The 27,835-nt window shown below is 35.4% G+C and overlaps 1 protein-coding gene across 2 annotated transcripts in view; it reads right to left on the minus strand.

Annotated features, from left to right (window-relative positions):
- Positions 1-1,744: 1,744 nt before the first annotated feature.
- Positions 1,745-27,835, minus strand: part of LOC118186065 (uncharacterized) — a 49,376-nt gene continuing 23,285 nt past the window's right edge. For both annotated transcript variants that reach the window (XM_035356058.2, XM_035356057.2), the window contains 10 exons: positions 26,559-27,177; positions 23,450-23,613; positions 23,158-23,336; positions 15,554-15,702; positions 15,299-15,444; positions 12,748-12,841; positions 10,987-11,134; positions 8,100-8,307; positions 4,753-4,886; positions 1,745-2,171 (listed from right to left, as the gene is read on the minus strand). In XM_035356058.2, the coding sequence (XP_035211949.1) occupies positions 1,983-2,171; positions 4,753-4,886; positions 8,100-8,307; positions 10,987-11,134; positions 12,748-12,841; positions 15,299-15,444; positions 15,554-15,702; positions 23,158-23,336; positions 23,450-23,613; positions 26,559-27,177 (2,030 nt within the window). In that variant the 3' untranslated portion in view covers positions 1,745-1,982. The remainder of the gene's footprint in view (positions 2,172-4,752; positions 4,887-8,099; positions 8,308-10,986; positions 11,135-12,747; positions 12,842-15,298; positions 15,445-15,553; positions 15,703-23,157; positions 23,337-23,449; positions 23,614-26,558; positions 27,178-27,835) is intronic.

Raw genomic sequence — 27,835 nt, forward strand, 5'->3', positions numbered from 1 at the left:
ACAGTGCTCTGTCTTTTCCATGCGTTTATTACATATACATAGTTAATGCATATTAATTTAATTTATTTTATTTAAGTTACAATAACTGAATTTTACGATGAATCTCATAGCATTGCGATTTCTTTTCGTCGTTTTCATACCAACCCTTTTTTACTTTCTTTTACGAAGTAAAAAGGAAGTATTGTAATCGCGAAAAGTTTCAGGCAGCATATTTCAACGAAAATATCCATTTTGATCGCTATCGAATGCAATTTAACGATGTATTTGAGTGATATCTGTACGTAAGGACAGAATAAAAGACTCTTTTTCTGCAAAAAAATTATAACACTGCTTTAAAATGAATTCTGAAGAGAATTTTTCGTGGCGTCTGTACAAACGTATGTACGTACGTATCTCGCATAACTCAAAAACGAGTAACCTCAGAGCGTTGAAATTTTGTACATAGGACTGCTATAACATGTAGATGTGAACCTCGTATTTTGGTTGCAATCGGCCGCACCAAACGTATATAAATATATTTATATATATATCCACTCTATTAAACGGCTCAGTAATCTCAGTTTCTTTACTCTTATATGTTTGTAAATTGTACATTTTTTGCTTTAAAAAAGATTGAATTATGTTGTTCTTATCTTCCGGTTAAGGTTTTTATGCTTTTAGTAAATCTGTATGCAATATTTTTAGAATTATCAACAATTTTAAAGTTGTTTAAGTGCCGCTAAGCCTAATAATTTTTTTGATGGCGGCCATTGCTTGTTTACATTTGAAACAGCAGAGTAGTGGATTTGTTGCCAATCTAGAGAAACTTAGCTTCGCAACAACAAAGATAACGCCTTCATTTATTATTGCGAATTAAATCATGCTTAATCCTTTCTGGAATTTTTTCGAGGAAATGAGTATTTAAGATTTACTTCGTAATTTTTAATACAGATATTTTGAGTTTTTATGTATTTATGCCTTATCGCGAAGTGAGAACTGAATTAGTTGAATGAGAAATACTCAATCGTCTGTGAAAAACTGTTTCTTTTTTGTTTTGTTTCTTTTATACGTCGTTCTAGCTTTATTATAGTATTTGAATGGAACATGTGGCAACGATTAGATAGTTCTTTAAATGATATAAATTTTGTGCATTCTGAGTTATAATATGAACGAAATATAATACTGCTAAGTGAACCTAGCGCCAGAGTGTCGCTTTGGTAAACAAATAAAGTGAATTTTAAGGAATACATTTATTCTATTGTGGTTTATGCGCTGTCGGCGAAGTAGGTTTAATTCAATCTAATAAGTTTAAATAAAATGCAAGAAAAAATGCATATAATTTAATATTCCGTACAAGGAAGTCATGTGGTGTACACATCATATTTTTTTTTGTTTTGTTTTTGTTATAATGAACACAACTGCCCATAGAAAATATTCTAGATGCAGCAGAGATTAGACAAAAATAATAAGTAGTTTGTATTAAACTTTTATTTTTTAATTTGGCGCTGTAGTTCACAAATAACTTACAGAATAGTGTATTGCTTGAATACAAAATCGTGTTAAATATACAACTAATTGTACAAAAGCATGGGAGGATTACCGCATTTGCTTCCCCTTTCTGAATGTCTAATGGGGAATCAGATTTTAAATTGTTAATTTCTCATTAAGTCTTGGATTATATTTCTTAAAATTTGGTAACCCTAGGTCTACTGTATAATCAATGAAGAATATGTTGTACAAACATCAACGTTATGAAAACTGAAACGACGCTGGAACAAAGCATTTATTTAAAAAAATGTCGATTTTTCGCAGCTGCTTTTGTAACCTGAGAGAAATATCATACACCGTAATTGCGACTAAGCATTGTATGTACACTTTATTTATAGATGCAGTTGACAGAACCTTAAAATCCCTATGTTCGTAAACACAATTTTCCCGTTGCAGAGGAGAAACTGAATGAGTTGGTTGTTGAACTTTGTTTTTTGATAAATTGTCCGTCGTTTTCAGTTGAACTCGTTGCACACTGACTTGCCCATGTTGGCTACGTTCCTCGAGCTTCTAGATCTTTCGAAGAGGGACGGGTCCGTGTAGATTGGTTCGCTGGGATCGTCCATCTTGGGGTTCGGGTACTGGCTAGTGACGTAAAGGTTGGCGAGTCCTGGTGGGGGGCCACTGATGCCCGCTGCTTTGGCCTGCAGGAAAAGAAAATGATATTTATCGCTGTAGTAGAGAGGTTAGGTTAGATTAATTGGATTAAGTCAAAGCTACTTGAGGCTATCTGCCTGCAAGGACGGATGCCTTAGTGAAGGATTTTTTGGGAGAAACTGATTCGCATTTACGTTATATAAAGAGAAATCCGAGAAGACGGGAGGATACATTACTTTGCTAAACAAATCACTTCCTTCACTGATTTCAATTTTGATAAATGCACTGAGATGAATATTATCTAAAACAGCAACGTCAAAAATTTCAAAGCTTTATAATAGCCTGATTCCATAAAGTTAAGAAAATGACCCCGCGCAAAATTTAGCATTTGCGTATTAATGGTTAAAATATAAGACATATATTACTATTACTTCTTATTAAATATCATTTATGCTTTAATCCGAAAGATATTAATAGGAAAAGAAATATGAACCTAACATTTTATGTGAACACGGAACTTACTTTCTGAATAGCATTGCATCTGTGTCTAGTTTAAACCGTTACTTTAAATTATTACTTATAGTCTGTTACTTTAAAACAGGCTCTTCAAGGTCGTACAGACCCTCCTCTCGTTTACGATCATAAAATAAATCATCGTTACGGCACTGAGGCAATTAAGAGATATTATATAATTAGAGGTGTCATCTTTCGCAGCAGTCATTGCCATGGTTACGAGGCAAACCAGATGGAGAAGAAAATTACCTCGAAGTGTTTATTCTAAAGTAATACACTAAAGACATAATAGGGATTGCAAAGAATTAGTAAAAGTCTTGGATATTTCTCGTTATATGACAACACTCACCAGACAGTTTTTTGTAGAATGATATAGACGTTAGCACTGCCCACTTTTCACCGTTAAATTGAACCTTTTGTTATAAGTTATCTCTTATAATAACGTTCTTGTTTTCAAAGAAAGTATCGTCAGTAAAAAACTTCTAATGTGCTGTTTTATTTCTTTCTATCTCTTTTTTATAATAAACTAACTAATAAACATTTTAATGAACTGGAATATATTTTATATTCAGAAAAAAGAAATTACCACAGATCAGTTCTGTTGACAACGAATGGGAACATCTGGTCTTAGCTGATCACGAAAGTATATTATTTCGTTGAAAGTATCAGTTTGGCAAATAACGCGTTTAGAGAAAACTGTTTGGGGTGTATTGTGTTATAACACAAAAGATCTAATTTATTATTACACCTCGCAGGAGATGTATCGTTTTCATTTAATACCTAAAATCCTGTTCTGGCAAAATAGGCAGTGACAGGAAGTGAAAGTTCGTAGAAACAGCTCTAGGTAACTGTCAACACTGAGAAAAATATAAAACTTTAATTTAATATGCACGCGCTTCAGAGAGTGGTGCCATACGGGAAATCATAAATTCTTTAATTTAACTTTCAGATTTATTGATTAATCAATTGATTATTTTATTGATCAACTGTTTTTATTGATTAGTCAACTGTTTTTATTGATTAATCAACTGAGCGATTTAAAAGCAATCAACGCAGTTGTTAATCATTTAAGATTTCATTTTACTTTTTATTGATACAATTTTAAATATTTTTAGTTAATAACACATCCATCTGATAATTTTATGATCATTTGCTGTTTTTGTTGTCATTAACAAAAGATGTTTCTAACTGCATATGTTACGTAACACGGTTAAAAATGTTCCCTAGCCCCTAAATTTTCTTAAATGGCTTACAGATCCCAGTTTTTAAGACGTCTGAAAGTGTATTACCACTTACGAGATTGAAATTAGCAATAACATATCCTCAGCGTAAACACAGCCACAGAACAATACAAAGGCGTACGTGTACGGAAAAATTTACTCGTGAAAGTGGGAAAACAGTTTTCCTGTCTTTCAAAATACAGTGAGCCTTTTTTCAGTGATACGAGAGTTTGGCTTATTTGATTATGATATAGCACTCGAGAGTTATCTTCCTAAAGGAAGGGATGTCTTCATGGAGGATTTTCGAAGGAGAACTGGCTTATTTGCACGTTACGCATGGGAAAAACTACGAAAACGCCCATGTAGCCAGCCCATTCACTGAGATTCGAACACTGTACCGAGCTACCGATGTTCAGCAACTTTACCGCTCGACCGGTAATGCACCCTAGCTGAAAATGCGCTTGGTGGTGGATGGTACCCTAGCTGAAAAGCCGGTAATGGATGGTACCCTAGCTGAAAAGACCTAAGAACGTACTAAGCATTAATATGCAAGTTGGCTTTACGTTTTAGCATTCTTTTGAAATGTTACGTAATGAATTGCTTTGTTTTTATTCATCTTCTACAGAAAAGGCAAAGTAAGTATTGTAATTTATGCCACTCTTCGTTTTAAATCATTTTTGTTATGAAATCTTTTCTTTAAATTTTAAGCGGTAATTGGTTGTTCGGATAGAGTTCAAATGCCAATGAACGGACTGGTTTCACATAAGTTTCGTGATTTTCTTCATATGTAACATAAATACTAGTCGGGTTCCCTTAAAAAGTCGTGCACGATGGTAGATAACCCTATCGTGCTTTGCCACGAACTCAATAACTCTACAGTTTTTAGGATACTCACTGCTAGCTTAGATTTCTTGAAGAAATACATGGCTGCAGCAGCGACGACTACAATTGCGCAGACGAGAACGATGGACAAGATGACAAGGGTGTAATATCCAGCCTGGGCGACACACACCGTGCTCGTTTTGGTCACTGAAAAGAAATGTAAACAAGAAAGGTTAATCAAAGAATATTTTGAATAAAAACATATAACCTGAAGATTTCAGTGTGGAATCTAATTTAACCTAAAAAAATGCAATATGGAGTCTGCAATCCGGAAGTCCAATATACTTCCAAAATAAATAAATAAATAAATAAAAATGAAATAGTAAAAACATCTCCCCTCTTCATCTTACAATATCTAAGAATGGAGTATATAATCACGAAAAAAGTACGCGTACTGTAAATGGGATTTCTCTCTGCACTAACTGAGATTCTCACGTGTCACTTTCAGGCACGCGCTGGCTAGGGAGTCGCACTGTGTCAGATAACAGTGCATTGTATTAATGCTGCCCTGGATTACACCTTCAGCCCTAATTAGCCGGGGGGAGGGGAAAACAAGGCCGGCACTGAATATTTTTTCTCCCTGTGCAATCTCTGCGGGTTATAATTTCTGCTGCACGGTATCTTTTTAAATTCTAAGAATTTTCGCCGCCCCTAAATTCTTTGCCCAGTGTCTCTCCTAACTCTAAAAATCTGGTGTCTCTAATTTTTGCTGATAGGTGCTCTTCTAAATTTAAAAATTTTTCCGTCTCTTAAGTTTTGACACCCACTTCGGCCGCATCAGTTGCGCCTATTCTAGGGCGTCCCTTTTGAGATTAGCACTTTTCTATCTGACTTAAATAAGTGAAGTCCCAATGTTTCCATTTCTATATGTCATACTGTAGAGTCATTAGGATTATTTTGAAGGCAGGAGATGTGAAAAATGAGCAATGCCTTCGCCGAGACTCGAACCATGGACCTCTCGAATACGCGCCGAGTGTGCTGGCCGTTACACCGCGAAGGCATGCTAAGAAGGGGGGGGGAGAAATACCTTATAATCTTACTAGATTTAAACTGATGATCTAAAATTCAGGAATTTCCGAAATCCGAAACCGCCGAGTCTGGACTTTGTATTGAACTTGCAATTTTATTGGAACAGGGAGCTCATAAAAATGTTTAATATTGAAAATTAAAATTAACAAATTAATTAAATTTTAAAATTTAAATAAAAAAAAATTAAAAAATCACAAAAATTAAAAAGGGGCAATTTTATTATAGTATTCAGATTGCGTTCCAACACGTGAAGTAATTTTAAAAGTCTGAAGACCTTCAAGATTACGAAATGTAAAATCATGTATTTTAAACAATTTATTAATAACAGTAAAAAAAACATCTGTAGCATTATAAAATTTATCGAGCATTAAATCATTTCAAAATCTAACTACGAAATGACGTTTCGTTCAAGTTTAAGGCAGCACCTGTCCTTTCATAATGATGGCATCCACATCAGGTCTCGCGCCTGAACAACGCCATCTTGATCAGGGCCCATTAAGATGCAACATACTCATTGTTTCGTTCAAAGATGGCAGCACCAGTCCTTTAAAAGTGGACGAAGAAAGAACCCAGTTATAAAATGTAGTTATAACGTAAAATATTTCTTATACATAATTTTAATAACTTTTTAATTTTTTGTTATTTCTAATATTGTTAGCTTTATCAAATATTATTTTACTATTTAATATAGCTTTTTCTTTTAACGTTCAAATTTAGTTTAGATATCTGTCAATAGATGGCAGCAGCAACGATCAAAGTTTGATTTTTAAATGTAGTTTATTTTACAAGTATCAAATTTATATTATTAAAAATTTTTGAACTATTGGCTTACGTTTTCTGAAAGTGCTGAAAAACACAGGAACACATTTATCGAAGACACACCATTCCTTTTCAACTCGGAAAGCCTGTATTTTAACATTTTGCTAACTTACATTGTAATTTTGATTATAAATTAGAAATTTTCATTTAATGTAATGTATTCAACTCTTTCCAAAACTACTTAATTTTTATGTGCCTTTATGACCTACCAGAGTCCACATATTGACTCCTTCGCTCACCAACCATTGCGATCGAAGGAGGAAGCTTAATTGGAAGCTACAAGCATGTCTCGTGAGAACTCGCCGTCTAAAAGGTTTTCCATCCTGTATTCTACCTAAGCGGAGCTTTCCAGAATGTAATTTATTAACGTTTTATATAACGCGTGCTCTTTACCAGTGGCGTAGCTAGGATTCCAGCGCCCGGGGACAACTGAAGAATTTGCGCCCCTTCCTGTGTGCCAAAAATAGAAAACATTTCATTAAAAAATTTCGTAGCATCAATTTGGCGCCCTCTGGATGCTGCGCCCGGGGACAGATGTCCCCCCTTGTCCCACCCTAGCTACGCCACTGCTCTTTACGTTCGTCAATGTCTTAAAATATGGTCATCGGCTCATTTCACTATTTTGCAGTATGTTTTTGCTGAAAACAATTTATTTCAAGAAAAAAATCATGAAATCAAGATTATAATTCCAAATAATTCTTTTTTAGTCCAAAGGTGCTTTGTTCCTGAAGGACTATTATTTTCGTTTCGACTATTATTTCCGTTTATATGTTTTGAGATTTTGCGTTGGTTCACTATAAATGTCCGTTTCACTTTTCAAACTGTTGCCACCCAGTGTTAAAGTCCTGCATTATATTTGAAGAAAATAAATAATGAAAAATCTGCATAAATGTATGCATATTTCTCGCATTGTGATAAAACAACAGTATATAGAACCATCGAATTTTGGATGACGTAATCCTACTGCGAATATGGGCATGTGGAAGCCCAAATTTGAAATTTGGAATTTGTTTTATGATTGATTTCCTATTTTGTAAAACTTTAACGAAATTTTGATTAACAAACTCAAGGATTTCAAAGCGAGCCATGGCAACGTTGTACAGAAAAAACATTTTTTTTCTCCAGCGCGCGAGACTCTGTATCGGAAATTCTAAAGATATGCGCAATTTAAAACTATTTTGCGATATTGCTCTTGAACTGAATTTTATGGTTTAAGTGCGAAGAACGTGATAAGTAATAAATAAATGTAACAGACAAAATATTAAGATTATGGGCCCCTTTGGACGTAATTTAAAATCTGAAAGCCTTTCAATTTTATTTTTCCCCCTTTTTTTATACAGTTTAATAAATAATCAAGAAAAACAATCTACCATCATATTTGCTGCAATTCGCTGCATTGGAGATGTGAAAAGTAAATAAGCGCATATTCAGTATAAAATGTATTAAAGACTTTTAAGCTTAATCTCAGGTATGTTTGACAATGTAGCATAGATAATACTTCCTCCTAATTACCTGCTGCTGCTTCAGGGGGTATATCCGATCTGGAGAGGTACACCTTCAGCAAGTCGTGAACCACTTCCGATTCGTCCGTCGCATTGCCCACAGGGATGTCTTGACTCGATTCGTCGGCGTACACGGCGGCGGTTTCATTGGCGGCAAATCTTTTCTTCCGCCCCCAGGACGGGAAAGAACCAGGGCGACCGCGGTCGCTGCAGATCACCTAAAGGAAAACCATTAAGATTATATACAAGCTCCGTCATTTTCAGCGTGAAAAACGAACCGTACTATTTTTAAACGTGTATAAGACAAACTTTAATTTTCTATGAATAGGACGACATTAGACATCAGACAAAGACATTGGACAAAGACCTTTTTAGACTCTAGGCATCTGATAAAGAAAAGGACGAAAGCATTCGATTGCGAAAGAAAAGGACAAAGATTCGATTCGATAAATCGGTGGTTCCTACGAACCCCCAGGGGGCCCTTATGACTGATTTTTATGAAATCTTTTTAATTATTATGAAAGTTAAAATAAATAGTAAATTTAAGTCTTGAGTAAAAATGAAACAAACTGCGTCCTTTTTACTTCCTTGAACGAAGTAAAAAGGAAGTATTGTAATCGCGAAAAGTTTCAGGCAGCATATTTCAAAGAAAATATCCATTTTGACCTCCATCGAAAGCAATTTAACGATGTTTTTGCGTGATATCTGTACGTAAGGACAGAATAAATGACTCTTTTCTTCAAAAAAATTATAAAACTGCTTTAAAATTAATTCTGAGGAGAATTTTTCGTGGCGTCTGTACGAACGTATGTACGTACGTACGTATCTCGCATAAGTCAAAAACGAGTAGCCTCAAAACGTTGAAATTTTGTATATAGGACTGCTATAACATGTAGATATGCACCTCGTATTTTGGTTGCAATCGGCCGCACCAAACGTATATAAATATATTTATATATATATCCACTCTATTACCCGGTTCAGTGATCTCAGTTTCTTTACTCTTATATGTTTTTAAATTGTACATTTTTTGCTTTAAAAATGATTGAATTATGTTGTTTTTATCTTCCGGTTAAGGATTTTATGCCTTTAGTAAATCTGTGTGCAATATGTTTAGAATTATCAGCAATTTTAAAGTTGTTTAATATCCGCTAAGCCTGTTTTTAATGGCGGCCATTGATGTTTACATTTGAAACAGGATATTAGTGGATTTGTTGCCAATCTAGAGAAACTTAGCTTCGCAACAACAAAGATAACGCATTCATTTATTATTGCCAATTAAATCATGCTTAATTCTTTCTGGAAGTTTTTCGAGGAAATAAGTGTTTGAGATTTACTTCGTAATTTTTAATATAGATATTTTGAGTTTTTATGTATTTTTGTCTTCTCGCGAAGTGAGAACTGAATTAATTAAATGAGAAATACTCAATCATCTGTGAAAAACTCTTTCTTTTTTTTGTTTTGTTTGCTTAATTTCTTTTATACATCATTCTAGCTTTATTATAGTTTTTGAATAGAACATGTGGCAACGATTAGATAATTCTTTTCTTTAAATGATATAAATTTTGTGCATTATGAGTTATAATATGAACGAAATATATAAGTTAACTGTTATATAATTATTGGATTATATAACAGTTAACTTAGTTTCCGTTACATAATTATTATATAAGTTAACTGTTATATAATTATGAATACTGTTAAGTAAATCTAGCGCCAGAGTGTCGCTATGGTAAACAAATACTAGAGTGAATTTTAAAGAATGCATTTATTCTATTGTGGTTTATGCTCTGTCGGCGAAGTAGATTTAATTCAATTCAATAAGTTTAAATGAAATGCAAGAAAAAATGCGTATGGTGCGTATGGAAGTCATGTGGTGTACACATCAGATTTTTTTAACATATAACAGTATGAATAGGCCGAACAAAATATGCAGACAGCTTATTGCTGAATATATAAAGTGTGGTTTTGTTCCGTTACTTAGATATAGTACTTTACCTACAAGCCTTCTGTTCAATAAAATTTGTCAAACGAATCAATGAAGTTTAAGGAACATTTGACAAAAGCCCATAGTGACAAAAAAGAGAAAAGCTTAAACTTTTTCTGCATGCTTATTATAACATTTCTTTACTGATTGTAAAGTCGGAAAGTCCATACCTTTGGTGAACAACTTATTCCACTAGCTGTAAATGAAGTAATATGCATCGCAGTGCATAGATCAATGTTCGATGTCATTAGGCTGCATCACATATCTATTTGTTTCAGACGAACAACTGTTTCAAAAAATTTTTCTACCTGCTTTAGCATTGAAAGAAAGGCAAACTATTTCTTACTCTCTTTCGCAAAAGAAGTGTAAGTGGTTCTTTTTCAACTTCCAATCAGCTATCAGCATCTAATCCCCGATCAACAACCATTGTATGTAACAACGACAAGTGCTGTGAAAATAAAGTACTGGTAAGTACTAGAGATTCGAATGTCAAACATTAACTTCTTCTAGTTTGAGTTTAACAATGAGATTAATGTAAACGCGTTCTTGGATGTAAATATCGAAGAAGTTTCTAACTAAATAAGGGCAATGCCTGACGCCACCTGTCCATGGAAATATGCATGGGAAGCAACTGAGTATAAAATTCTTTAAACGGCTGAGCAGGTTTTAAGCATCCATAAAAGTCTTCCTGTTAGATAATGATCTCAATTAGAAAGCCTATTTAGCACAATATTTATCTTTTTTGCTTAAATGAAAACGATTTCTGTTGTCGACTGGCAACTTCGTTTACTCATGTCGTCCATTATTATTTCATAACCTATTTTACTTATTTAAAAGCTGCGTTATATATTTTAGCACAACAATAACATTTCTCTGAGTTTGGAAAACAATTACTTCGAAGTGGTCTTACCGGTTCGCATGGTCCTCTGCAGGTCCTGACTGTGGCCTGGAACACTAGAAGATTCGAGTCAGGAATTTTGAAGGCGTAGAAATCGGCCTGGAGAGCTCCATCTGGCGTCTTCTGCAGTTCTGGAAAGACGTACAAATCGACCGGACACCTATTTAAATAAAACTGAAATATTACATCAAGGAAGGGTCAACTGGTCTAAGGTCCTATTCCATAGGCTCCATTTACTCGGACATTTTTCTATTGGATCTGTTACATTTACACGGAGCACAAGATATAGCTCTAATTTACAGACAGGAAAAAAATATACACAATATGGGATGCAGAATTTAGTATTGACCATTTTAAAAGCGGTATGATACATTTATCTTGCACAGTGAAAAATACAACTGAAATATGCTTAGGGATGTCTTTATCTCGGATTCGCTAAACAAGCCGTACTTCTTCGATCATTATCTTGAAGAGGACAATTAAGTCATTCCTTTCATGATTCGGGTATATTTGCCATGACATGAAGTACACTACCCTGCGAAATATTCGCAGTCTTCTGTCGAAATGGGTATTTAAAGCTGTGGATGTCAGCAAGTGTGCATGAACCGTTGAGTTTTTAGACATTCCAAGGTGGACAGCCTTTAATCGCTGAAATAGTGTACATAAGGGAAGTTTTCAAGTTCGATCTGCAACTTTGCGGCAAGGATTGGGTCTGAGGACTGGGCTTGTCAGATTGGGGTCGAAGCAGATGTACTGGGACTCGATGACACTGGCTGTTCAGATGGTATTTGCCATGACATGAAGTACACTACCCTGCGAAATACTCGCAGTCTTCTATTGAAATGGGTATTTAAAGCTGTGGATGTCAGCAAGTGTGCATGAACCCTTGAGTTTTTAGACACTCCAAGGTGGACAGCCTTTAACCGCTGAAATAGTGTACGTAAGGGAAGTTGGCAAGTTCGATCTGCAACTTCGCGGCAAGGATTGGGTCTGAGGACTGGTCTCGTCAGACTGGTGTCCGAAGCAGATGTACTGGGACTCGATGACACTGGCTGTTCAAATGGTTCAATTCGGCCCCGGGCAACGTTGGGAGCATTCCCATGAAATGCTTCAGCTACATGGTTTACTGGGTACAATGCTGGGGGCGACCGTTTCGGCAAGACAATAAAAGGAGACTCAGAATTGGTACGAAAGGAATACTTAAAGTAAATCAATACGATGGCCAGTGACCGGTGCTAATGCAATACGATTTCGGTCACGTGTTTTGACTATCAAAGTGAAAAAATTCATCGAAGTAGGTAAGGGGGTAAACGGCGGAAATAACAAAGACCCTTTGAAAAAAAAAATAACATTTACTAGAATAAGATCTGGTGATCTGAAAAAGTCTCATGGAATATCTCCACACCAAAATAAAAGCCTCCCGAAGATGCCATACATTTATAGAGGTATTTATAAGCTGAAACGTTTACTCAGCCCTACCAGACGTTAAAAACCTTTAAAATACAGTGTGTCAGGAGATTGCAAATGCTACGCAAGACACACTAGATTGTTTCGTGGCAAGAAGATTGCAGGATTGCCTTGGTAGTCAAGGAAGACATGTCCCACGCGTATTGTTGGAGAAATAAGTGAGACCTTTTTTTGTATCAGTACACTGCCTTTCAATGTCATTTATTGATGAGTACAACAAACGTTTTATTCTACTTTGAAAATGTGTAATATTAAATTCCGTAGCCTATACTTTAATTTTTGATGTAAAAAGAAGTATAAACTCACCCTCTGTTGTCGATGAGATGTACTTGTCTTCCGGAATATGGATCTTTGGCAATGACGTTGGTGGCAAAAATGTCGCTAAAGTACTCATAGTGATCTGAAATAAGCAATGAAGTTGGAAGATCAGAAAACGTTTACTATAATAATTTCGTACATTCACAGTTAAGAGAAAATGTTTATCTTCAGTATTCGTAAACTCAGTAGACTAATAAGGGCTCTTTCTAACGCCTGAGTTCGACTACGTCACTTGACTAATACAAGTAAGAGAAACGAAGCTACAAAGAGAATAAGGAATAGTTTTGAGCAGACTATACGATAGTTACGTCACATGCGCAAAGCGCTTGTTGAGCTGACAATCGTTTGCGATGTTTTGATATAAATTGTGAAGAGCTTCCTCATTTAGTTTCTAAGCAAATTATCATCTTCTATTGGCTATGGTTTATTATAACTGTCAACAAATCACTATTTCGCCAAATTTTTATCTCCAATCAAAAACTGACCAGGGGAAAAAATTGTGAAAGAGAAACTTAAGTGACTTGAATGTTACGTTATGTTATCCCAGTACAGTTTTTGTATAAGCAGCAAAGTATATTCTCATGGCTAAAAAAATTATTTTTTCTTTTCAGCCCATTTAGCTAAAGCTGTGTTACTTAACGTTATGCATGTTCATATAATTCTTATTATGAATACTGTTACGAATTTATGCATACATATAAATAATTCTAGTGAAATTATGTTTAAAGTTGTAGTATCTTTTGTATAATATAGCATGAAAAATAAGATTACAGGGGCATGTCTAATTTACATTGAGGTAGATGGCTATTTCGCTTAATTGATGAGATATTACCAAGCTGGCCATGGTTTTGGCGACTAATTTTTGTCGCCGAATTTGGCGAAAAATCGTCAGAAGCAGTTTATGTTGGCGACCATTTGGCGACATTTGGGTTTGGTTCCTGTATAACTAATTGACACTATAAATGAATAACTGTAATTGATACTGTAAATGAATAACTGTAATTGATCTCCATATGTTACTGTAACCATCTCCGGCGCTTATATGTAGCTTTAATCATATATGCCTTCCAGTAATTTCAATAAATGGCAGGTACTAGAAATTTCTCGCCGGCAGAACTGTCTAAGACCGAAGAGAGCGTCAGTTTTCAGTCAGTTTTCGCAGTTCAGAGTCGACTGGGGAGTATTGAGCTTCGCTCTTTATATGAGCTTTGCATTGCATTGTTTTTAACGTTCTTAGTTGTGTAATTACTGGTAAGCCCCAGACAAGATAACACGTGATCAGGAGAGGTCTGTGCGTTTATTATCACCGACAAAAGTCATTGATAACAGATGGCCACTAAGGAATCTAGTAAGTGCAGTTTGATCTCGTCTATTGCTGCTCTGAACCAAGGAGCCACCAGGACACTTACTCTGATACCAGGGGTGCACTGGTGGGACACTCCAAACGGCCTTATTCTTTGCCTTACATTTAGAAAATAGTTCCATATAAGTAAGAGGAGCGGCAGGCGTTGTGGTCTCCCTAGCTCTAACTGCGGACAGCTCTAGCCAAGCTGTCCGCAGTTTCATTTCCAGCTACGTCGACATAGGACGGAATCCACTGAAAGTGGATCCGATGAGAAAGGGAAAGTTGATTTAGTTTCCTGAGGATGTCTGCACTTGTACTATCCCTCATATAATGCCAATTAGCCAAGTGCTGGACGGCACTTCTACTATCCGAAAAGATTCAGATATCTTTTAACCGAGGCAGCCACATGATGGAGTCCAAACCCTCCAGAATTGCAAAGAGCTCGCTTCGAAATACTGAGCAGAAGTCTGGATTTCTTCTTTGAATTCTTATTTCTTGATCCCGAAATCTAATATAAATGCCACTGCCAGAACTGTTATTAACAAGTTTACTGTCGTCCGTATACATGTGAACAGCGTCCATAGCGACATTTTCTGTTAATTATTTCAAGAGTTAGCTGTTTCAAGTAGCACGGCAATTCCATCTGTATGCTAACTTGGACAGAAAGGTTAACACGAAAGTAAACCCCATCGAGACCTTCAGAGGGGTCGATAAGCTGTGATGTTCTACAGAACTAGCGATAAGGTGGTCAGAAACAACCTGTCCAAAGGGACTACGACGTTTGAGCCTCTGGTTATTGCTTCATGATCCTAGAGATTTCGAGGTACGATTCTGGAGGCCAAGACTGGAGAGCTTATTATAGTACTTCACTAAACATGCATTTGACCTAAGACTTAAAGGCTGCAGATTACCTTAATAAAGCACAATATCTTTCGGACATGAATTGCGAAAGTTACCTATTGTTCTTTTTTATACTGAGAAGAACTGTGCAAGCATTTTTGTGGAAAGTTCCAGACCTGGAAAATGTTGCTTTTTTAAAAATAAACTTTAAGTGATCACCGGTTCTGCATGCATTTATATCCTTACAAACCCGTACCCACGCAACAATACATTTACCAGAGCGAAGCTATTGACAATCGCGATCCATCATTATCATAATGAACCACATCAGCATCGTATTTTGGCGGTACTTACAATGTCCTCTGGCTTCTAGTCTGAACGTTAGCAGATCCCCGACCGCTATGGTATTGGTGGGCGCTCCTCTGTACAGCACGCGCAGCACTATATTCGACGTAAGCATGTTTTGGGCAGGTAGGTGTTCGATTTGAGTCGGATAGCGCCTAAAAGAACAAGAAGAGTTAATTACAATGCTTAAACAACGAAAACATTTCTTCGAAAGCTACTGTTCAGAAAAATGAATTGTTGAATGCCAAAAGTGAACAAACTTACCCATCTGTTCTGGTGTCCATGTAGCTGGACGTCACCACCGTCTCTCCCGGACCGGACATGTAGCACGTGAGGTTGTATTTTTTGTCTCTGGAAGTCTGGACGTTATCGTTGAATTGCACCACCACAATGTTGGTCATCACGTCCCCGTACTGAGGAAGAAATGTTTGAAAATTATTTCTAAGTAGCTGCATTTAACAAAAGACCAAGAAAAAATTAAAAGGTAATGATGAATTTCAATCAATCTATACTTTCCTGAAACATTTTGCTTTAGATTTATAGTTTACGGTTATTTGAATGTATAGCATACTCCCGAAAAAGGACAGATTAAATAACTTGTGGATTAAGCGTGTCATGTCTAAAAAAATTTGATTATTGCTGAATGATGGAGAAATTGCTATTGCAAATCACCAGCGTAAAACAAAACTGTCTACATAAACTGCAAAACGGTAAAAATAAATGAGCGGTATAAGAGCAGTGGCCGTAATTTAACTGTTCGTAATCCGAAGTAATATAAAAATATTATTAAATTTAGTTAAAAGCAAGTTGTTCATTCGTCAAAAAAATTAAGTGTCATCTTCGTGAGTTCACTGTAATTTAATTTTCAAATATTTTATGCTTTTTTTAAAAACTTAGTTACTTCATTAGTGCAATTTGTGTAGCAATTTTATATCTGTTTATTGGGCATTTTTATTTAACTAAATGCTTCAAGTCCCTTAGTTTGTTTATAAGGTATTTCTACCGCCTTCCTAGCGTGCCTTCGCGGTGTAGTGGTTCTGCACGCTGGGCCGGTATTTCAGAGGTTCGTGCTTCGATTCCCGGCGAAGGCGGTTGCTAAGTTTTCGTCATGCCTGGCTTTCAAAAAATCCAAATGGCTCTACATGTTAAATAAATCCAGATTCATTAAATTTTAAATACAAATTAGAGATTGTCACTTGTCAACTGTCACTAACATCTAACCCTTGTCAAGTCTCTGTGTGTTACGTTATCATGCAACGTAAGAAAAAAAAAAAAACCCTTAGAAAGTCTTTACGTAAAATTATTTTTTAACCTAAAAAGCAAATCTTAAGAAGTACATTTATGGTTTTTTAAATCCCTCAGTTTATTAAAACAAATAAAATTTCAAGTTAATTTAAAATTATTTTATCATCTTGAGTGGCAACACAAAATGGCTGTTTGTAATACGTATCTAAAATCTGGGTTATTAGTACGCGAATTAAATGTCGTAATTTATATAGTACGCGAATTAAATGTCGTAATTTGTATAGTACGCGAATTAAATGTCGTAATTTATATAGTACGCGAATTAAAGTTTTTACATCTGAGGGAGTGGCAGTGTTGCTAAGACTGCGTAGAAGCTAAGTGCTCTGGTATTATAACGTAAAGAATGATTTATAAAACTGAAAGCTCGGTTCAAATTTATTGGCAAGGTCTCTTTCGCTTTTAATATAATAGGTATCACTAATGCGAATTACATGGAGTATTAAAACAAAAACAGTCTCATAACTCAGTATTATTTTATTTAAAATTATTTAAAGAAAAATGTATTTTACACCTGTACAACTTTTTTTTAAATCTGAACATATTACGCACTATTAAAAAGTAACGTATGTATTACGCACTACTCTAAGCTACAAGTCTAAAGAATTCTTATTATATTTATTACGAATCTTAAACTATTTATTACTCTCATGACCAAATTAGTGGAGTTAATTTTTTACGAATGTAATAGTCAAGTATATGGTTAAAATGCATAATAAAATAAAGACATAAAAACCTAAAATATAAAGTAAAAAATTTTATTTTTACTTTCTAATTTTATATTCCTAAAATCTAAAGAGACTTTCTGTGAATCGGAAGGTCGGGCTTGTGTCCCGTTTACCCCGCATAAATCAAACCCTAGCCTAAAACCTGGAAAACTTGAAAGACTTAGTTTATATTCTTTTAGAATGTTGTACGTTAATTTTAAGAAAATGTATGGCAACGCACAACGCATAAGCTATAAAATGTCGTTAAAAACAATAAAGAATTCTAATGTCTCCAATTATCTTTGCATGAAAGCACTTTTAATGTCATTCTTTGTGATAAGTGTGAACTTTAAGTTTTCAATGGTTTTTGTGTAGGGCAAACGACTGCATCTTAGTTACTGAAATTCAATTATAATAAGGATTATTTTATTATTGTGAAAAATTATGCATCTTTATTTTTGCGCTTCAAGTAAAATTCCTACGAAAGAAAAAAAACCTCTTTTGAAAGAATAGTTGAACAAATGTTGCCTTCCTAGTACATAACACAAGCATTTTGTGAACAAGAAAGAGACCTCATTATGCATCGAACTTCACATATCCCATGAGCAATAAATAAATAAATAAAGCAAACAAATTAATAAACAGAAAAATTGGCCGGAAAAAGGAAACGCTGTCATTCAGACGTGCGGACAATTGGACCCATTGAAAAGCGAGCCGATTTACCTTGTATCTTTCCGGCTGATGCCACCGTCCGGAATGTAATAACAATCGGAAATTCGTCGCTAAGTGAAAATGACGGGAGTTCAGAAGCTCAATAATTCACGCAGCCAGATGTGTAATCATAATGATATCGCTATCATCTCCCGTGTAAAATGGAGGACAGAGTGAAATAAATAAATAAATAAATAAGGTTATTTATTTTTATTTTTTTATCCTCTTGTTATGACCTCGATGAATAGGCGGTTTTTCGTTCCAGTGGAAAAAGTAAAGGGCAAGTAAAGCTTTGAGTTTGTTATTATTAAATATTCAGCGAAATAGCTGCTTTGCATTTGAAAAGTAAAAGGAGAAATTTCGTATTTGTATTGAAAGTGCACCCCCCCCGGATATATTACGACTGAAAGCGATTTCAGTTTAATTTGTAAACGTAGCTCATACGGTTGAAAGAACATTCAATGACGGCTTTTTGAACTTTATTTACTTTCGAACATACATGGACATAACTTCTCTTTTCACTTTTCGTAGGTCTGGCGAATTTTTACAAACACAAGGAGTTTGGAAATTTTCCACTGGCTTTGTCGAATGGCCGTCATTTTGCCACAGGGCTTCGATTTGAAATTCTCTCAATTCTTGCAGAATATCAAATACTGATGTTGGAAGAGTTCTTGGTAAAGGTCTTACTAAAATTTTCGAACTGCTATTTTATATTTGTCATGCATTTATCATTCATAGTACATTTTTACAGCTATTGCAAGTGCTTGCAATAACTGTAAAAAATTTTTAAAACTAAGAAACTGAAATTTACAAATATTGCTGCTGTAACAAGAAATTTTTCACAATCGAAATGTCTTTGATAAAATCTTTGTACAATTCTTGCAAAGTTATTTCACGTTACACATTTATTACTTACACGGCCTGACAAATCGCAAGTTCAAGAGTAATACCAGTCGAGGTTACATAAAATTTGAGTTTTTATTTTGACTGCTTAATAGACTTGGCGATTTGAAAGCAATAAACGTATTCTTAATAGTTAAAATCTTAACTTTATTAAAAAGAACTTTTAAGATTTCAGATTTTATATTACGGCCAAAAGAGCTTTTTTTAACGTTTTGTGTGTTACCTTTATTTATTAAAGATCATGTTCTTCGCACTTAAACCATAAAATTCAAATCAAAAGCAATATCACGTAATAATTTAAAAAGAGCATATCTTTAGAATTTCCGACACCTAGTCCCGCGCACTGGAGATAGATGACCCCTGCCACGTACAGTGTTGCCATTGCTCGCTTTTGAAGTCATTGAGGTGGTTAATCAAAAATTCATTAAAGTTTTACAAAATATGAAACAGGTAATAAAACAAATTCCAAATCTGGGCTTCCAGTTGATTATGTCCGAGTGGATGTCTGCGTTATTCAAAACTTGATGTTTCTAGGCATCGTTGCTTCTTCACAGTGCAAGAAACATGAAGCACTTCTCGCATTGTGAAAAAACATACATACCTTCATACAGATTTTTCATTATTTAATTTATTTAAGTATAATACAGAGCTCTAATATTTGATGGCAACAATTTGAAAAGTGAAAAACTATTTTATAGTGGACGAAGTAAAATGCCGAAACGAAATTAATAGTTCTTCTGGGCAAATTGTCCTTTTGGGCTAATAGTTTATTTAACATGTAAAATTTAAAATATAATTAATTTATTGTACGTTTATCTGATAATTTTATGGAAATTTGCAGTGTTATTTCATTTTTTATCAACTGAATGCTTTTATAAAGATTAGTTTTTTTTTATTTATTCATAAATATTACTAAAAAAATAAAAGCTTGTTACTCTTTATCTATTTATTAAAAAAAATTCTCGTCCTCTTTTTTTTTTTTTTCTTTCTTTTTTTTTTTTTCTTTCTTTTTTTTTTTTTTTTTTTTTCCCCAAAGCTAGAATTTAAACGTTGAGAAAATAAGTGCTGATTGTTGTGTTTTCAGATAATCTTTATTTTCAGCTTCAGAGATAGCGTATTCAGTGATATGAGTACAAAGAAATTTTTATCATCTTCTGATAAAAAAGATAAATTTCCTGCAACTATTTTCCGCAACGATAAGTGAGATTAATATTTCTCTTACTTCTGGCAACGCTCTGTGCTTTATCTATTCATCACTTCACGGCCGAAGGGTACAAGTTTAAGAACTGTGTCGGAGTTATGTTATTCATGATTAAGGTTATAGATAAAGGGGCTGATTTTTTTTTTTTATCGCAGGAATAAACCCTTTACTTGAAAGCAAAAGATAAGACGAAATAAGATATCTATAAATACCTACATAAATTTGCATTCTGAGATATTTTTAGGTCATAATCCTAAGAAGGAATTTGCCATTAAGTGAATAAAAGTAATATTCTGGTGCTGAATGAAATAAATGCTTATAAAGCAAATTTTTATTTATACGGAGCAAATTGTTATTTCGTATACAACATGTCTGCGATCTGGAAATGAAACTTGGTGCTTTGTTTATGATTGTGACACAAAACGGGAACTTTTCGCTGAGTTAAAGAAGGGATAGAATAGGCCCAAAAATTTTGGTTTAAGAAATCTCGTGTAAAAACCGTATTGGTGAGGTTTTTTCGAATGGAACAGAGTGATTCACAGGAAGGAACGGATGGTGAATTCCAAATTTTATAAAGACATAACAGACATTCTTCTAAAAAGAATTAATTGCATAAGTAAAAGAAAAAAAAAAAAAAAAAAACTCAGCCGAATAGTCGGTTTCTGCCGTACGACATTACGTCGCCACCGAATTACATTATCTCAAGCAGTACCGAAGAAAAGTGTCTGCGTTATCAGTCATCCGCCTTGTCCAGCAGATTTGGCACCTCAGACTGCTTTCTGTTCCTTAAAGTGAAATCTTTACTCAAATGTTATTATTTTACCAGTTCTGATGAGATTTAATGACCTGTAACCAGAGACTTAAACGGAATTTCAAAAGTTAAATTCTAAGAGAGATTCAAGCAGTCGTATGAGCATTACAAGAATTATATATTAAAGTGACAAGCAATAGAAAGCGTCATAGTTTTAAAAGTAGAAAGTAATATTAGCTATTAGAGTTCTGAGGCTATTGGATTTCGTTCCGTTATTCTGCGTATGGAAATCGCTTGCAAAGGTATGATTATCCGAACTCTCATAACCTTTAAGTTAAAAGCATAAGCATAAGACGAGCAAGTGTGCCGAGTTAAGTTATGCTAACGAGCAAGTGTCGCCGAGTTAAATTAATAAAGTTAGTTTTCCATTATGAACCCAATGGATTTCAGATTTGAATTAGGAGAGTGTTTCTCAAACTTGTTTTAAGAGGGGACCACTTAATGCATTTAACTACAAATCATTTAATTTTATGTCGTTAAATAGTTAAATTAATTGAAGAAAATTTATATTATTATTTTAATAACTCAAGGTTTAGTTCAGTTTAGTTTCCGAGTATGCTGCAACCCTCCTGGCCGATAATAATCGGCCTTATGGTTAACGCAGCACACCCGACGCAGACAAACAAACAAAAAAGTTAAAAGATTAAAATACAGATTAAACATATTAACACAGATTGTATATCTTTAAAACACTCACACAATACAAAATAAAGAAAATAACTCAAGGTTATGAGAGTTTGGATAATCTGTCTAGTAGTCTAACTTGATGTTGTCGTTTTTGAAAAATCTAGGATTACAAGACAAGCTTCGAGGACCGCAGATTGAGAAATGCTGAGTTGGGCATTGATATAATGATATCACCACTTTAGTGTAAGCACAAACAGTTGTAAACTTCGGCCAGAACATCCGGATTTTAGTTTTTTATCATTTTAGTTTTATAAATTTCGCAAGTCATGGCTGATAAAGTTTATTTCAAGTTCTACATTTGAGTCTTATCTTGTGTTTGAGAGATAAGTAGTACTAAGAACAATGACTCGTCAAGCTTTAATTTAACATTCATGGTTAGGCTTTACCTATTTACAGCAAAATCTAAGTTGTTTTGCGGTACGGAATATACAGCCTAACATCCAAATCTGGCGTTAAACCTAACGAAGTGAAAGGTATGAACTCGAACTTGGGATCTCTGACCTTGTTCCAGTCCAGCAGCAATCAACAATAAGAGCGACCGTCATCAACATCTGTTACTCCCAGCTACTCATTGGCCACTAATTACTCGTCCATTATTAAAAAGCGCTGACTCTCTCTCTGCATCTCGTTAAATATCACTTCCGTGTGGAAAGTGTCGCTTTTGAGTCCCCCCTCGTTTATTTTGCCTTTGGGTTTCATGTTCGAGGATACTTTTTAACCATTTGTATGAGTTACATTGTTCACGTACATATCCAAGGTCAACTTTCTAACAAAACTGCGGGGTGGATTTTCGGCTTTCCCATCATCCAAAACTTTATTTTTTGTCTAAGTTATATTGTATTTGAAATCTGGAAGTGTAAATTACAATGTCATCTTAATTAGCCGGCTCTGAATAGAACTGGAGGCCGACACTTTTTTGTGAAGTGTAATTTTTTCTTATGCAGTGGAGTTTTGATAATCGAAAACTGTCAATTTATAGCTTTTATTTTGCAATAAAATCTGCCCATAAACAGAAATAATAAAATAAATAAAGTAGAAAATCTTAAATAACACAAACAAATTACAATATGTCGCCCTGCTGGTATCGTAACAGGGAAGAGAGTGTGCTACAGCGTTGGATTAGGGTTCAGATACTGGGTTTTGATAAGCGTATAGTGTCTAGCGGTATGCGGCAAATAAAATACTCTTCAGCCGAAAGTTCTCTTAAGAAGCTGGTGGTAAGAGTTAAGGAAAGAAGATGCAAGAGACTCTCGTTCTTCGGCAGAATTTGGTGTAAGGCCCCAGCCAAGAACGGGCGTTTACAGCCCCTTGACTATGATGAATTTATTTTCCTGGTCGAGAAATTCTCAGGTCAAGAGGATAAGAAATAGAAGCATGAATAACTGACGGTGTTGCCAATCATAAATATATAAAACATTTAACAATATAATAAAGATTAAAATATCTCTCAAATATCGTTCATTGAATCCAGATTCGTTAACTGTGGAGTAACTTTAACCTATATTCGTCGAGGTAAATGTATCAGAAAACATCGAAGAAATCTTACTTGTTGAGTGCCACAGCGAGGGAAGCCATTTCCTCTGGATATCCTGAGGACGCTCGTCGTTCCTCCGTTGCCATCATAAAAGCAGGAATCGTAGAAACCGTAGGTGTAAATGCGACCATAAAATCCTTCTGGTGTCTTCATGGTGAATTCGATTCCGTCGGGACTGCAAGTTTGGCTCACTGAAAGAATCAATGGTCTATCATTTTACTTCGTCACCGGACGGACTTTTAGGAAGAGTTCATTTTAATGGACGTATTTCTTTTATATTACGAAAAAGGGAAGATGGATTTACCGTCGATGCAGTTGGGTGCACTGGCTCCTGGAATTCCATTAGCAGCCTGGGCGTCTCGCTCGTAGAAATCAAACTGAGAATCTTGTTCGAAATGTCCCGGATTGTTCAGCTGGAGATGTCTGGTGTCCTGGTCGCTGAGTTCACAGTTGTCGGGGATGACGTTTCTGAAATGGAAGGAAACATTTTGTGTTTATTTAAAAAATAACTAGACATTATCAAGGGGCTCTTAACCGGATGGGGCGGGGGAGACTTTCATAATTTCAAAGGGAGATGGCGGCCAACCTTTTATTTATCTCTTAAGTATTTAGCTTTAAGTTAATGGACATAATAAATACTTTCATTCAAGTTTTAGTAGTTATGTATATGTTTAAACCGCAGAGCTGGCTTCCGCCCCGGATATATCTGGGTATACCCATACGGAATTGAGTGCCAAGAGAGGACCATCCCACCGTAACACTACTTTGTGGAGACGGCAAATTTAATGTTCTATTTCTGAAAAAAAAAAAAAAAAAACAAGGGGGTGATCAGAACATGGGCACGGTTACGGGGCCCTTGAAGAGTTGCTAACATTCTATTGTCATACTGCATAAATCAAGTAATAGGAGATTACAACTGAATATGGAAATACTTACACTGTTGTTGCATTACATATGATTAAGAGGTACAAGTGCGTAGATTTACATATAGTTACAAAGTTAATCATAGACATTCATATGATATTGGTACAATTAATTTATATGTATAGAAATATAGAGGGGTTCACAACATGGGCACGGTTACGGGCCCCTTGAAGAGTTGGTATATGTATTTTCTTAGTTTGGGAAAGGAGAAGAGATGATCGTCTAGCAATGGTAAAAGGATTCTATGGGCAAAAAAGTTGAGAATCACTGGTCTAAACCATTAACAACTTTATTTATGTTTTTTATTGCATTAATTCGGGAAATCACTGCAATTCTAATAGATACTAGGGACACATGTGCTTTGGATCAATGCTCATTACTTTATTGAGGTTAGTTTAAGGTTCTAAGAGTTATTTTAAGTTTAAACATGCTTTACTGTCTATTCTTGTTTCCCATCTACTATTCCCTACCAGAATGAAGCACCAGAAGCATCGCGTTGTATGCAAATGAGTTAGAAGAAATATTTAAGGAAGGTTCAGTAGTATGTAGTTTTTAATAGCTTTCTACATTTTTTCGCGTGTTTGTATTCTGCAATATTTTCAAAAGATGACCTATTTGATTTGAATTTGCTCATTTTTAATTATGAAATATAGCTAAATTGTTTTAAAAATCCACAGTTTCTTCATTGACTCTATAACTTCCGTAAAACTGTATCTGGGAAGCAAAATTATTAAATCCCTCACAATTTTCAATCCCGCACTCACTCACCTAAACTGCCCACCAGCGGCCGAGGGGTAAAGCAGCTGAACACTGGTAGTTCGGTCTGGGGTTCGAATTCCGGTAAACGGACTGGCTGCATGGGCATCTTCGTGGTTTTCTCCATGTGTAATACGTATACGAGCCAGTTTTCTTTAAAAATTTCTTTACGAATATATTCTTCCTCTTAGGCAGATAGCCCTCGAGTGCTTTGTCATAATCAACTCAAAAAAACCGAACCAAACCCAACCCGTAAAAACTCCTTTATGAATTTGAGAACTATGTCACTAAAAATTCATATAAATTTTATTTGTAAAACCTGTAAATATTTACTAAGTGAAGATTGTCTCTTGAAGCGGAATATTGCATTGAAACGCACGATTGTCTCACACAGTCCGGGATATATGGTCGCTTTATCCAGAGGCCGAGTGGGTAAGACTGCTGAATGCTGATAATTCACCCGGAGTTGGAATCTCGGTGAAACTTGTACTTAGGCTCGGAAAGAGCTATCCTAGTCTAGGCAAGAGCTGCCTAGAAAGTAGACTGGTTAGCGGAGTCGTCTGCGATACCGAAAGGTCTAGGCTCGAATCCCGGAGAATGTACGGTTTTAACTGTTTGTGCCTTCGTAGGAAGCAATGGCAGCAACCTCCACAATAAAATGGCCACCACTTCTGGCCTTAGAAATGGCCATTGTCGATCAGGCAAGTGCACGGCATTACGAGTAAAAAATTGTTTACCAAGAGATTACTGACCTCATTGACATTCTTTTGGAATTCAGTTTTTAATTTTATTCAGCGATAAAAATCGTTTTATGAGTTGTGAACAGTGCATATTAGTTTTAGTTTAGAAAAAGAAGTGAAATATTTGTATGGCCGTTTATATATATTTTATGTTTTATATTTTTAAAATAAAAAAAAGTATTTGCGAATTATTCTTTGAAGATTTAAAATCAGTAATTGAAAATTTTCAAGCAACAAGAGTTTACGTGTACTCAGGTACCCAAACTTTGTTGCGTTCGTCTTCTAATTAATTTGCTGGTTAATTTGCTACTTTTTAACTAAAAAAAAAAGGATATGGCTTTTGGATTACATTGTACACTAAATATCTTATGCTAATCATGTTAAAAGTATTCTAATATATGATCTATGCATTGGATTTAAACTGGCCCTCGCATAAAATGTCGCGATTATATTATTTTATGGAAAAAGTAGAAGAAACCCAACGATATTTATAATAAGATATTTCCCCCGCCCTTCCTGCTTCCGGTAAACGAAGCTATGGGCATTCGCTCGTGAAGCACTGAATGCGGAATTGTCAATCGCCATGATTTAGTGGAACTGCGGAGTTCATCAGGTCAGATGACTATTGTCCTTTAAAGCAATCTTACGTCCCTTAGGCAGCATTTACGGTCTTTCCCATCAAATACAACACTAGAAAATATTGTGTTGAAGCATGAAAACACGCCAAATGGCTTTGCCACTTCGCTTGTAGTCAAAGTAAGATTACCCTCTCATAGTCTCTACAAAATACATATATCGGCATTTAGATTTGACCGAAAATCTGAGCAGGATTATGCATTAAGTTTTACTTTTCTCTGATTGGCATGTATTAAGGAAGTGCATTTTGAAATCTAGCCGAAATATTTTATGTAAATTCTGCAACCATTGCTTAGTGTTTATACCATTGGTTAAATTCTTAATTCATAATGGAGATATTAAAGCATGGCCTCTCACCTGAAGTTGAAAGACAAGCATATGAATTCTCTTTCCTCTAAGCAAGCCTTTTCGCAGTCTTCAACACGCTCTGTCCTTACAACTCGCCTCACGTAAAAGCTTCTGAGCCTAGTGCCGAATCCGACCCTCCTGAACACACCTCCGCTGTAAAGGGATCCTCCGGGTTTGCACAGTTCGTAATTATTGTTAGGGAAAGGCTGTTGGGGCATTCCAGCTGGAGGGAAAACACCACCTCCGTGGAAAGGATTGGATGGTGGGAAACCTGGATAACCCGCTGGATATCCACCGTGAGCAGAATGAGGGTTTTGGGGTGGCGCAACTGGTGGAAATCCGCCAGCTTGACTCCAACTGTGGGCATTTCCCGAACCCCATGGCTGAGCAGCTGGGGGAAGAGCTGGAGGAGGATAGGCGGGGTAGTTGACTTGACCATGAGGTGCGTTTTGACTCCAACTGCTACCGCTCCATGGTCCAGATGGCCATGACTGAGGGCCTGCTGCAGGATTGCCGGCGACTGGGCCACCAAGGCCCCATCGCGATGGTCCGTAGTTACCGGTGCCTCCGACTGGACCATAGCCTGGTCTGTGGATGAAGCTGTGACCTCGGTTGCCGTTCCCCCTGACTTCAATAGAAAGAAAATGAAGGATTATATTTTATGAATACAAACGAGTACTTTTAACGCATCTTCAAAGTTTTAGGATTGAATTCTTTAAAAATCAAGAACTGGCAAAAATAAATGTATCGTTGTTTATTGCTGTTATATCAGACATATTTTATACATATATATCTTCTGATGCTGTTCTGTTGGTACATTCCTAAGAATTCCTTTAGGAATGTCAGTTTTTCAGCCGTCGTTACATGTGTTAAAAATTATGAAATGCTCTCAAAATAATGGCATTTAAGGTAATATTTAACTTATGCGTAAAGATAATAGTTCATAGAATTCAAATATAGTGAGTAAGGTTAATGCTCACAAGCGGTTTAGCTTTTATTTGCAATAAGTTGTATTGTGCGAAGAAGACTCTTTTGATTTTTATTAATGAGTTATTGAATTCAACTGGAGGGTATCGTTAGTATATAAATCTAAATGAAGAGCTTCATTGAGGTATCTTTTAATATGCGAAATTTAAGTTAACTGTAGTAGGTTAGAATGTGTCAATGACCATTGCCACTAGATATCGTTTGGCAGTTTTACTGCAATTATTAAAGAAAATTCAATCTTAAAACTTTGTAGACGCTTTATGCTAAGTATACAATAAAATGTATATTTATTAAATGAA

This window comes from Stegodyphus dumicola, chromosome 9 (genome assembly GCF_044657685.1).
Source record: "Stegodyphus dumicola isolate Sdum_Otavi_A_Nest chromosome 9, ASM4465768v1".
NCBI lineage: Eukaryota > Metazoa > Arthropoda > Arachnida > Araneae > Eresidae > Stegodyphus > Stegodyphus dumicola.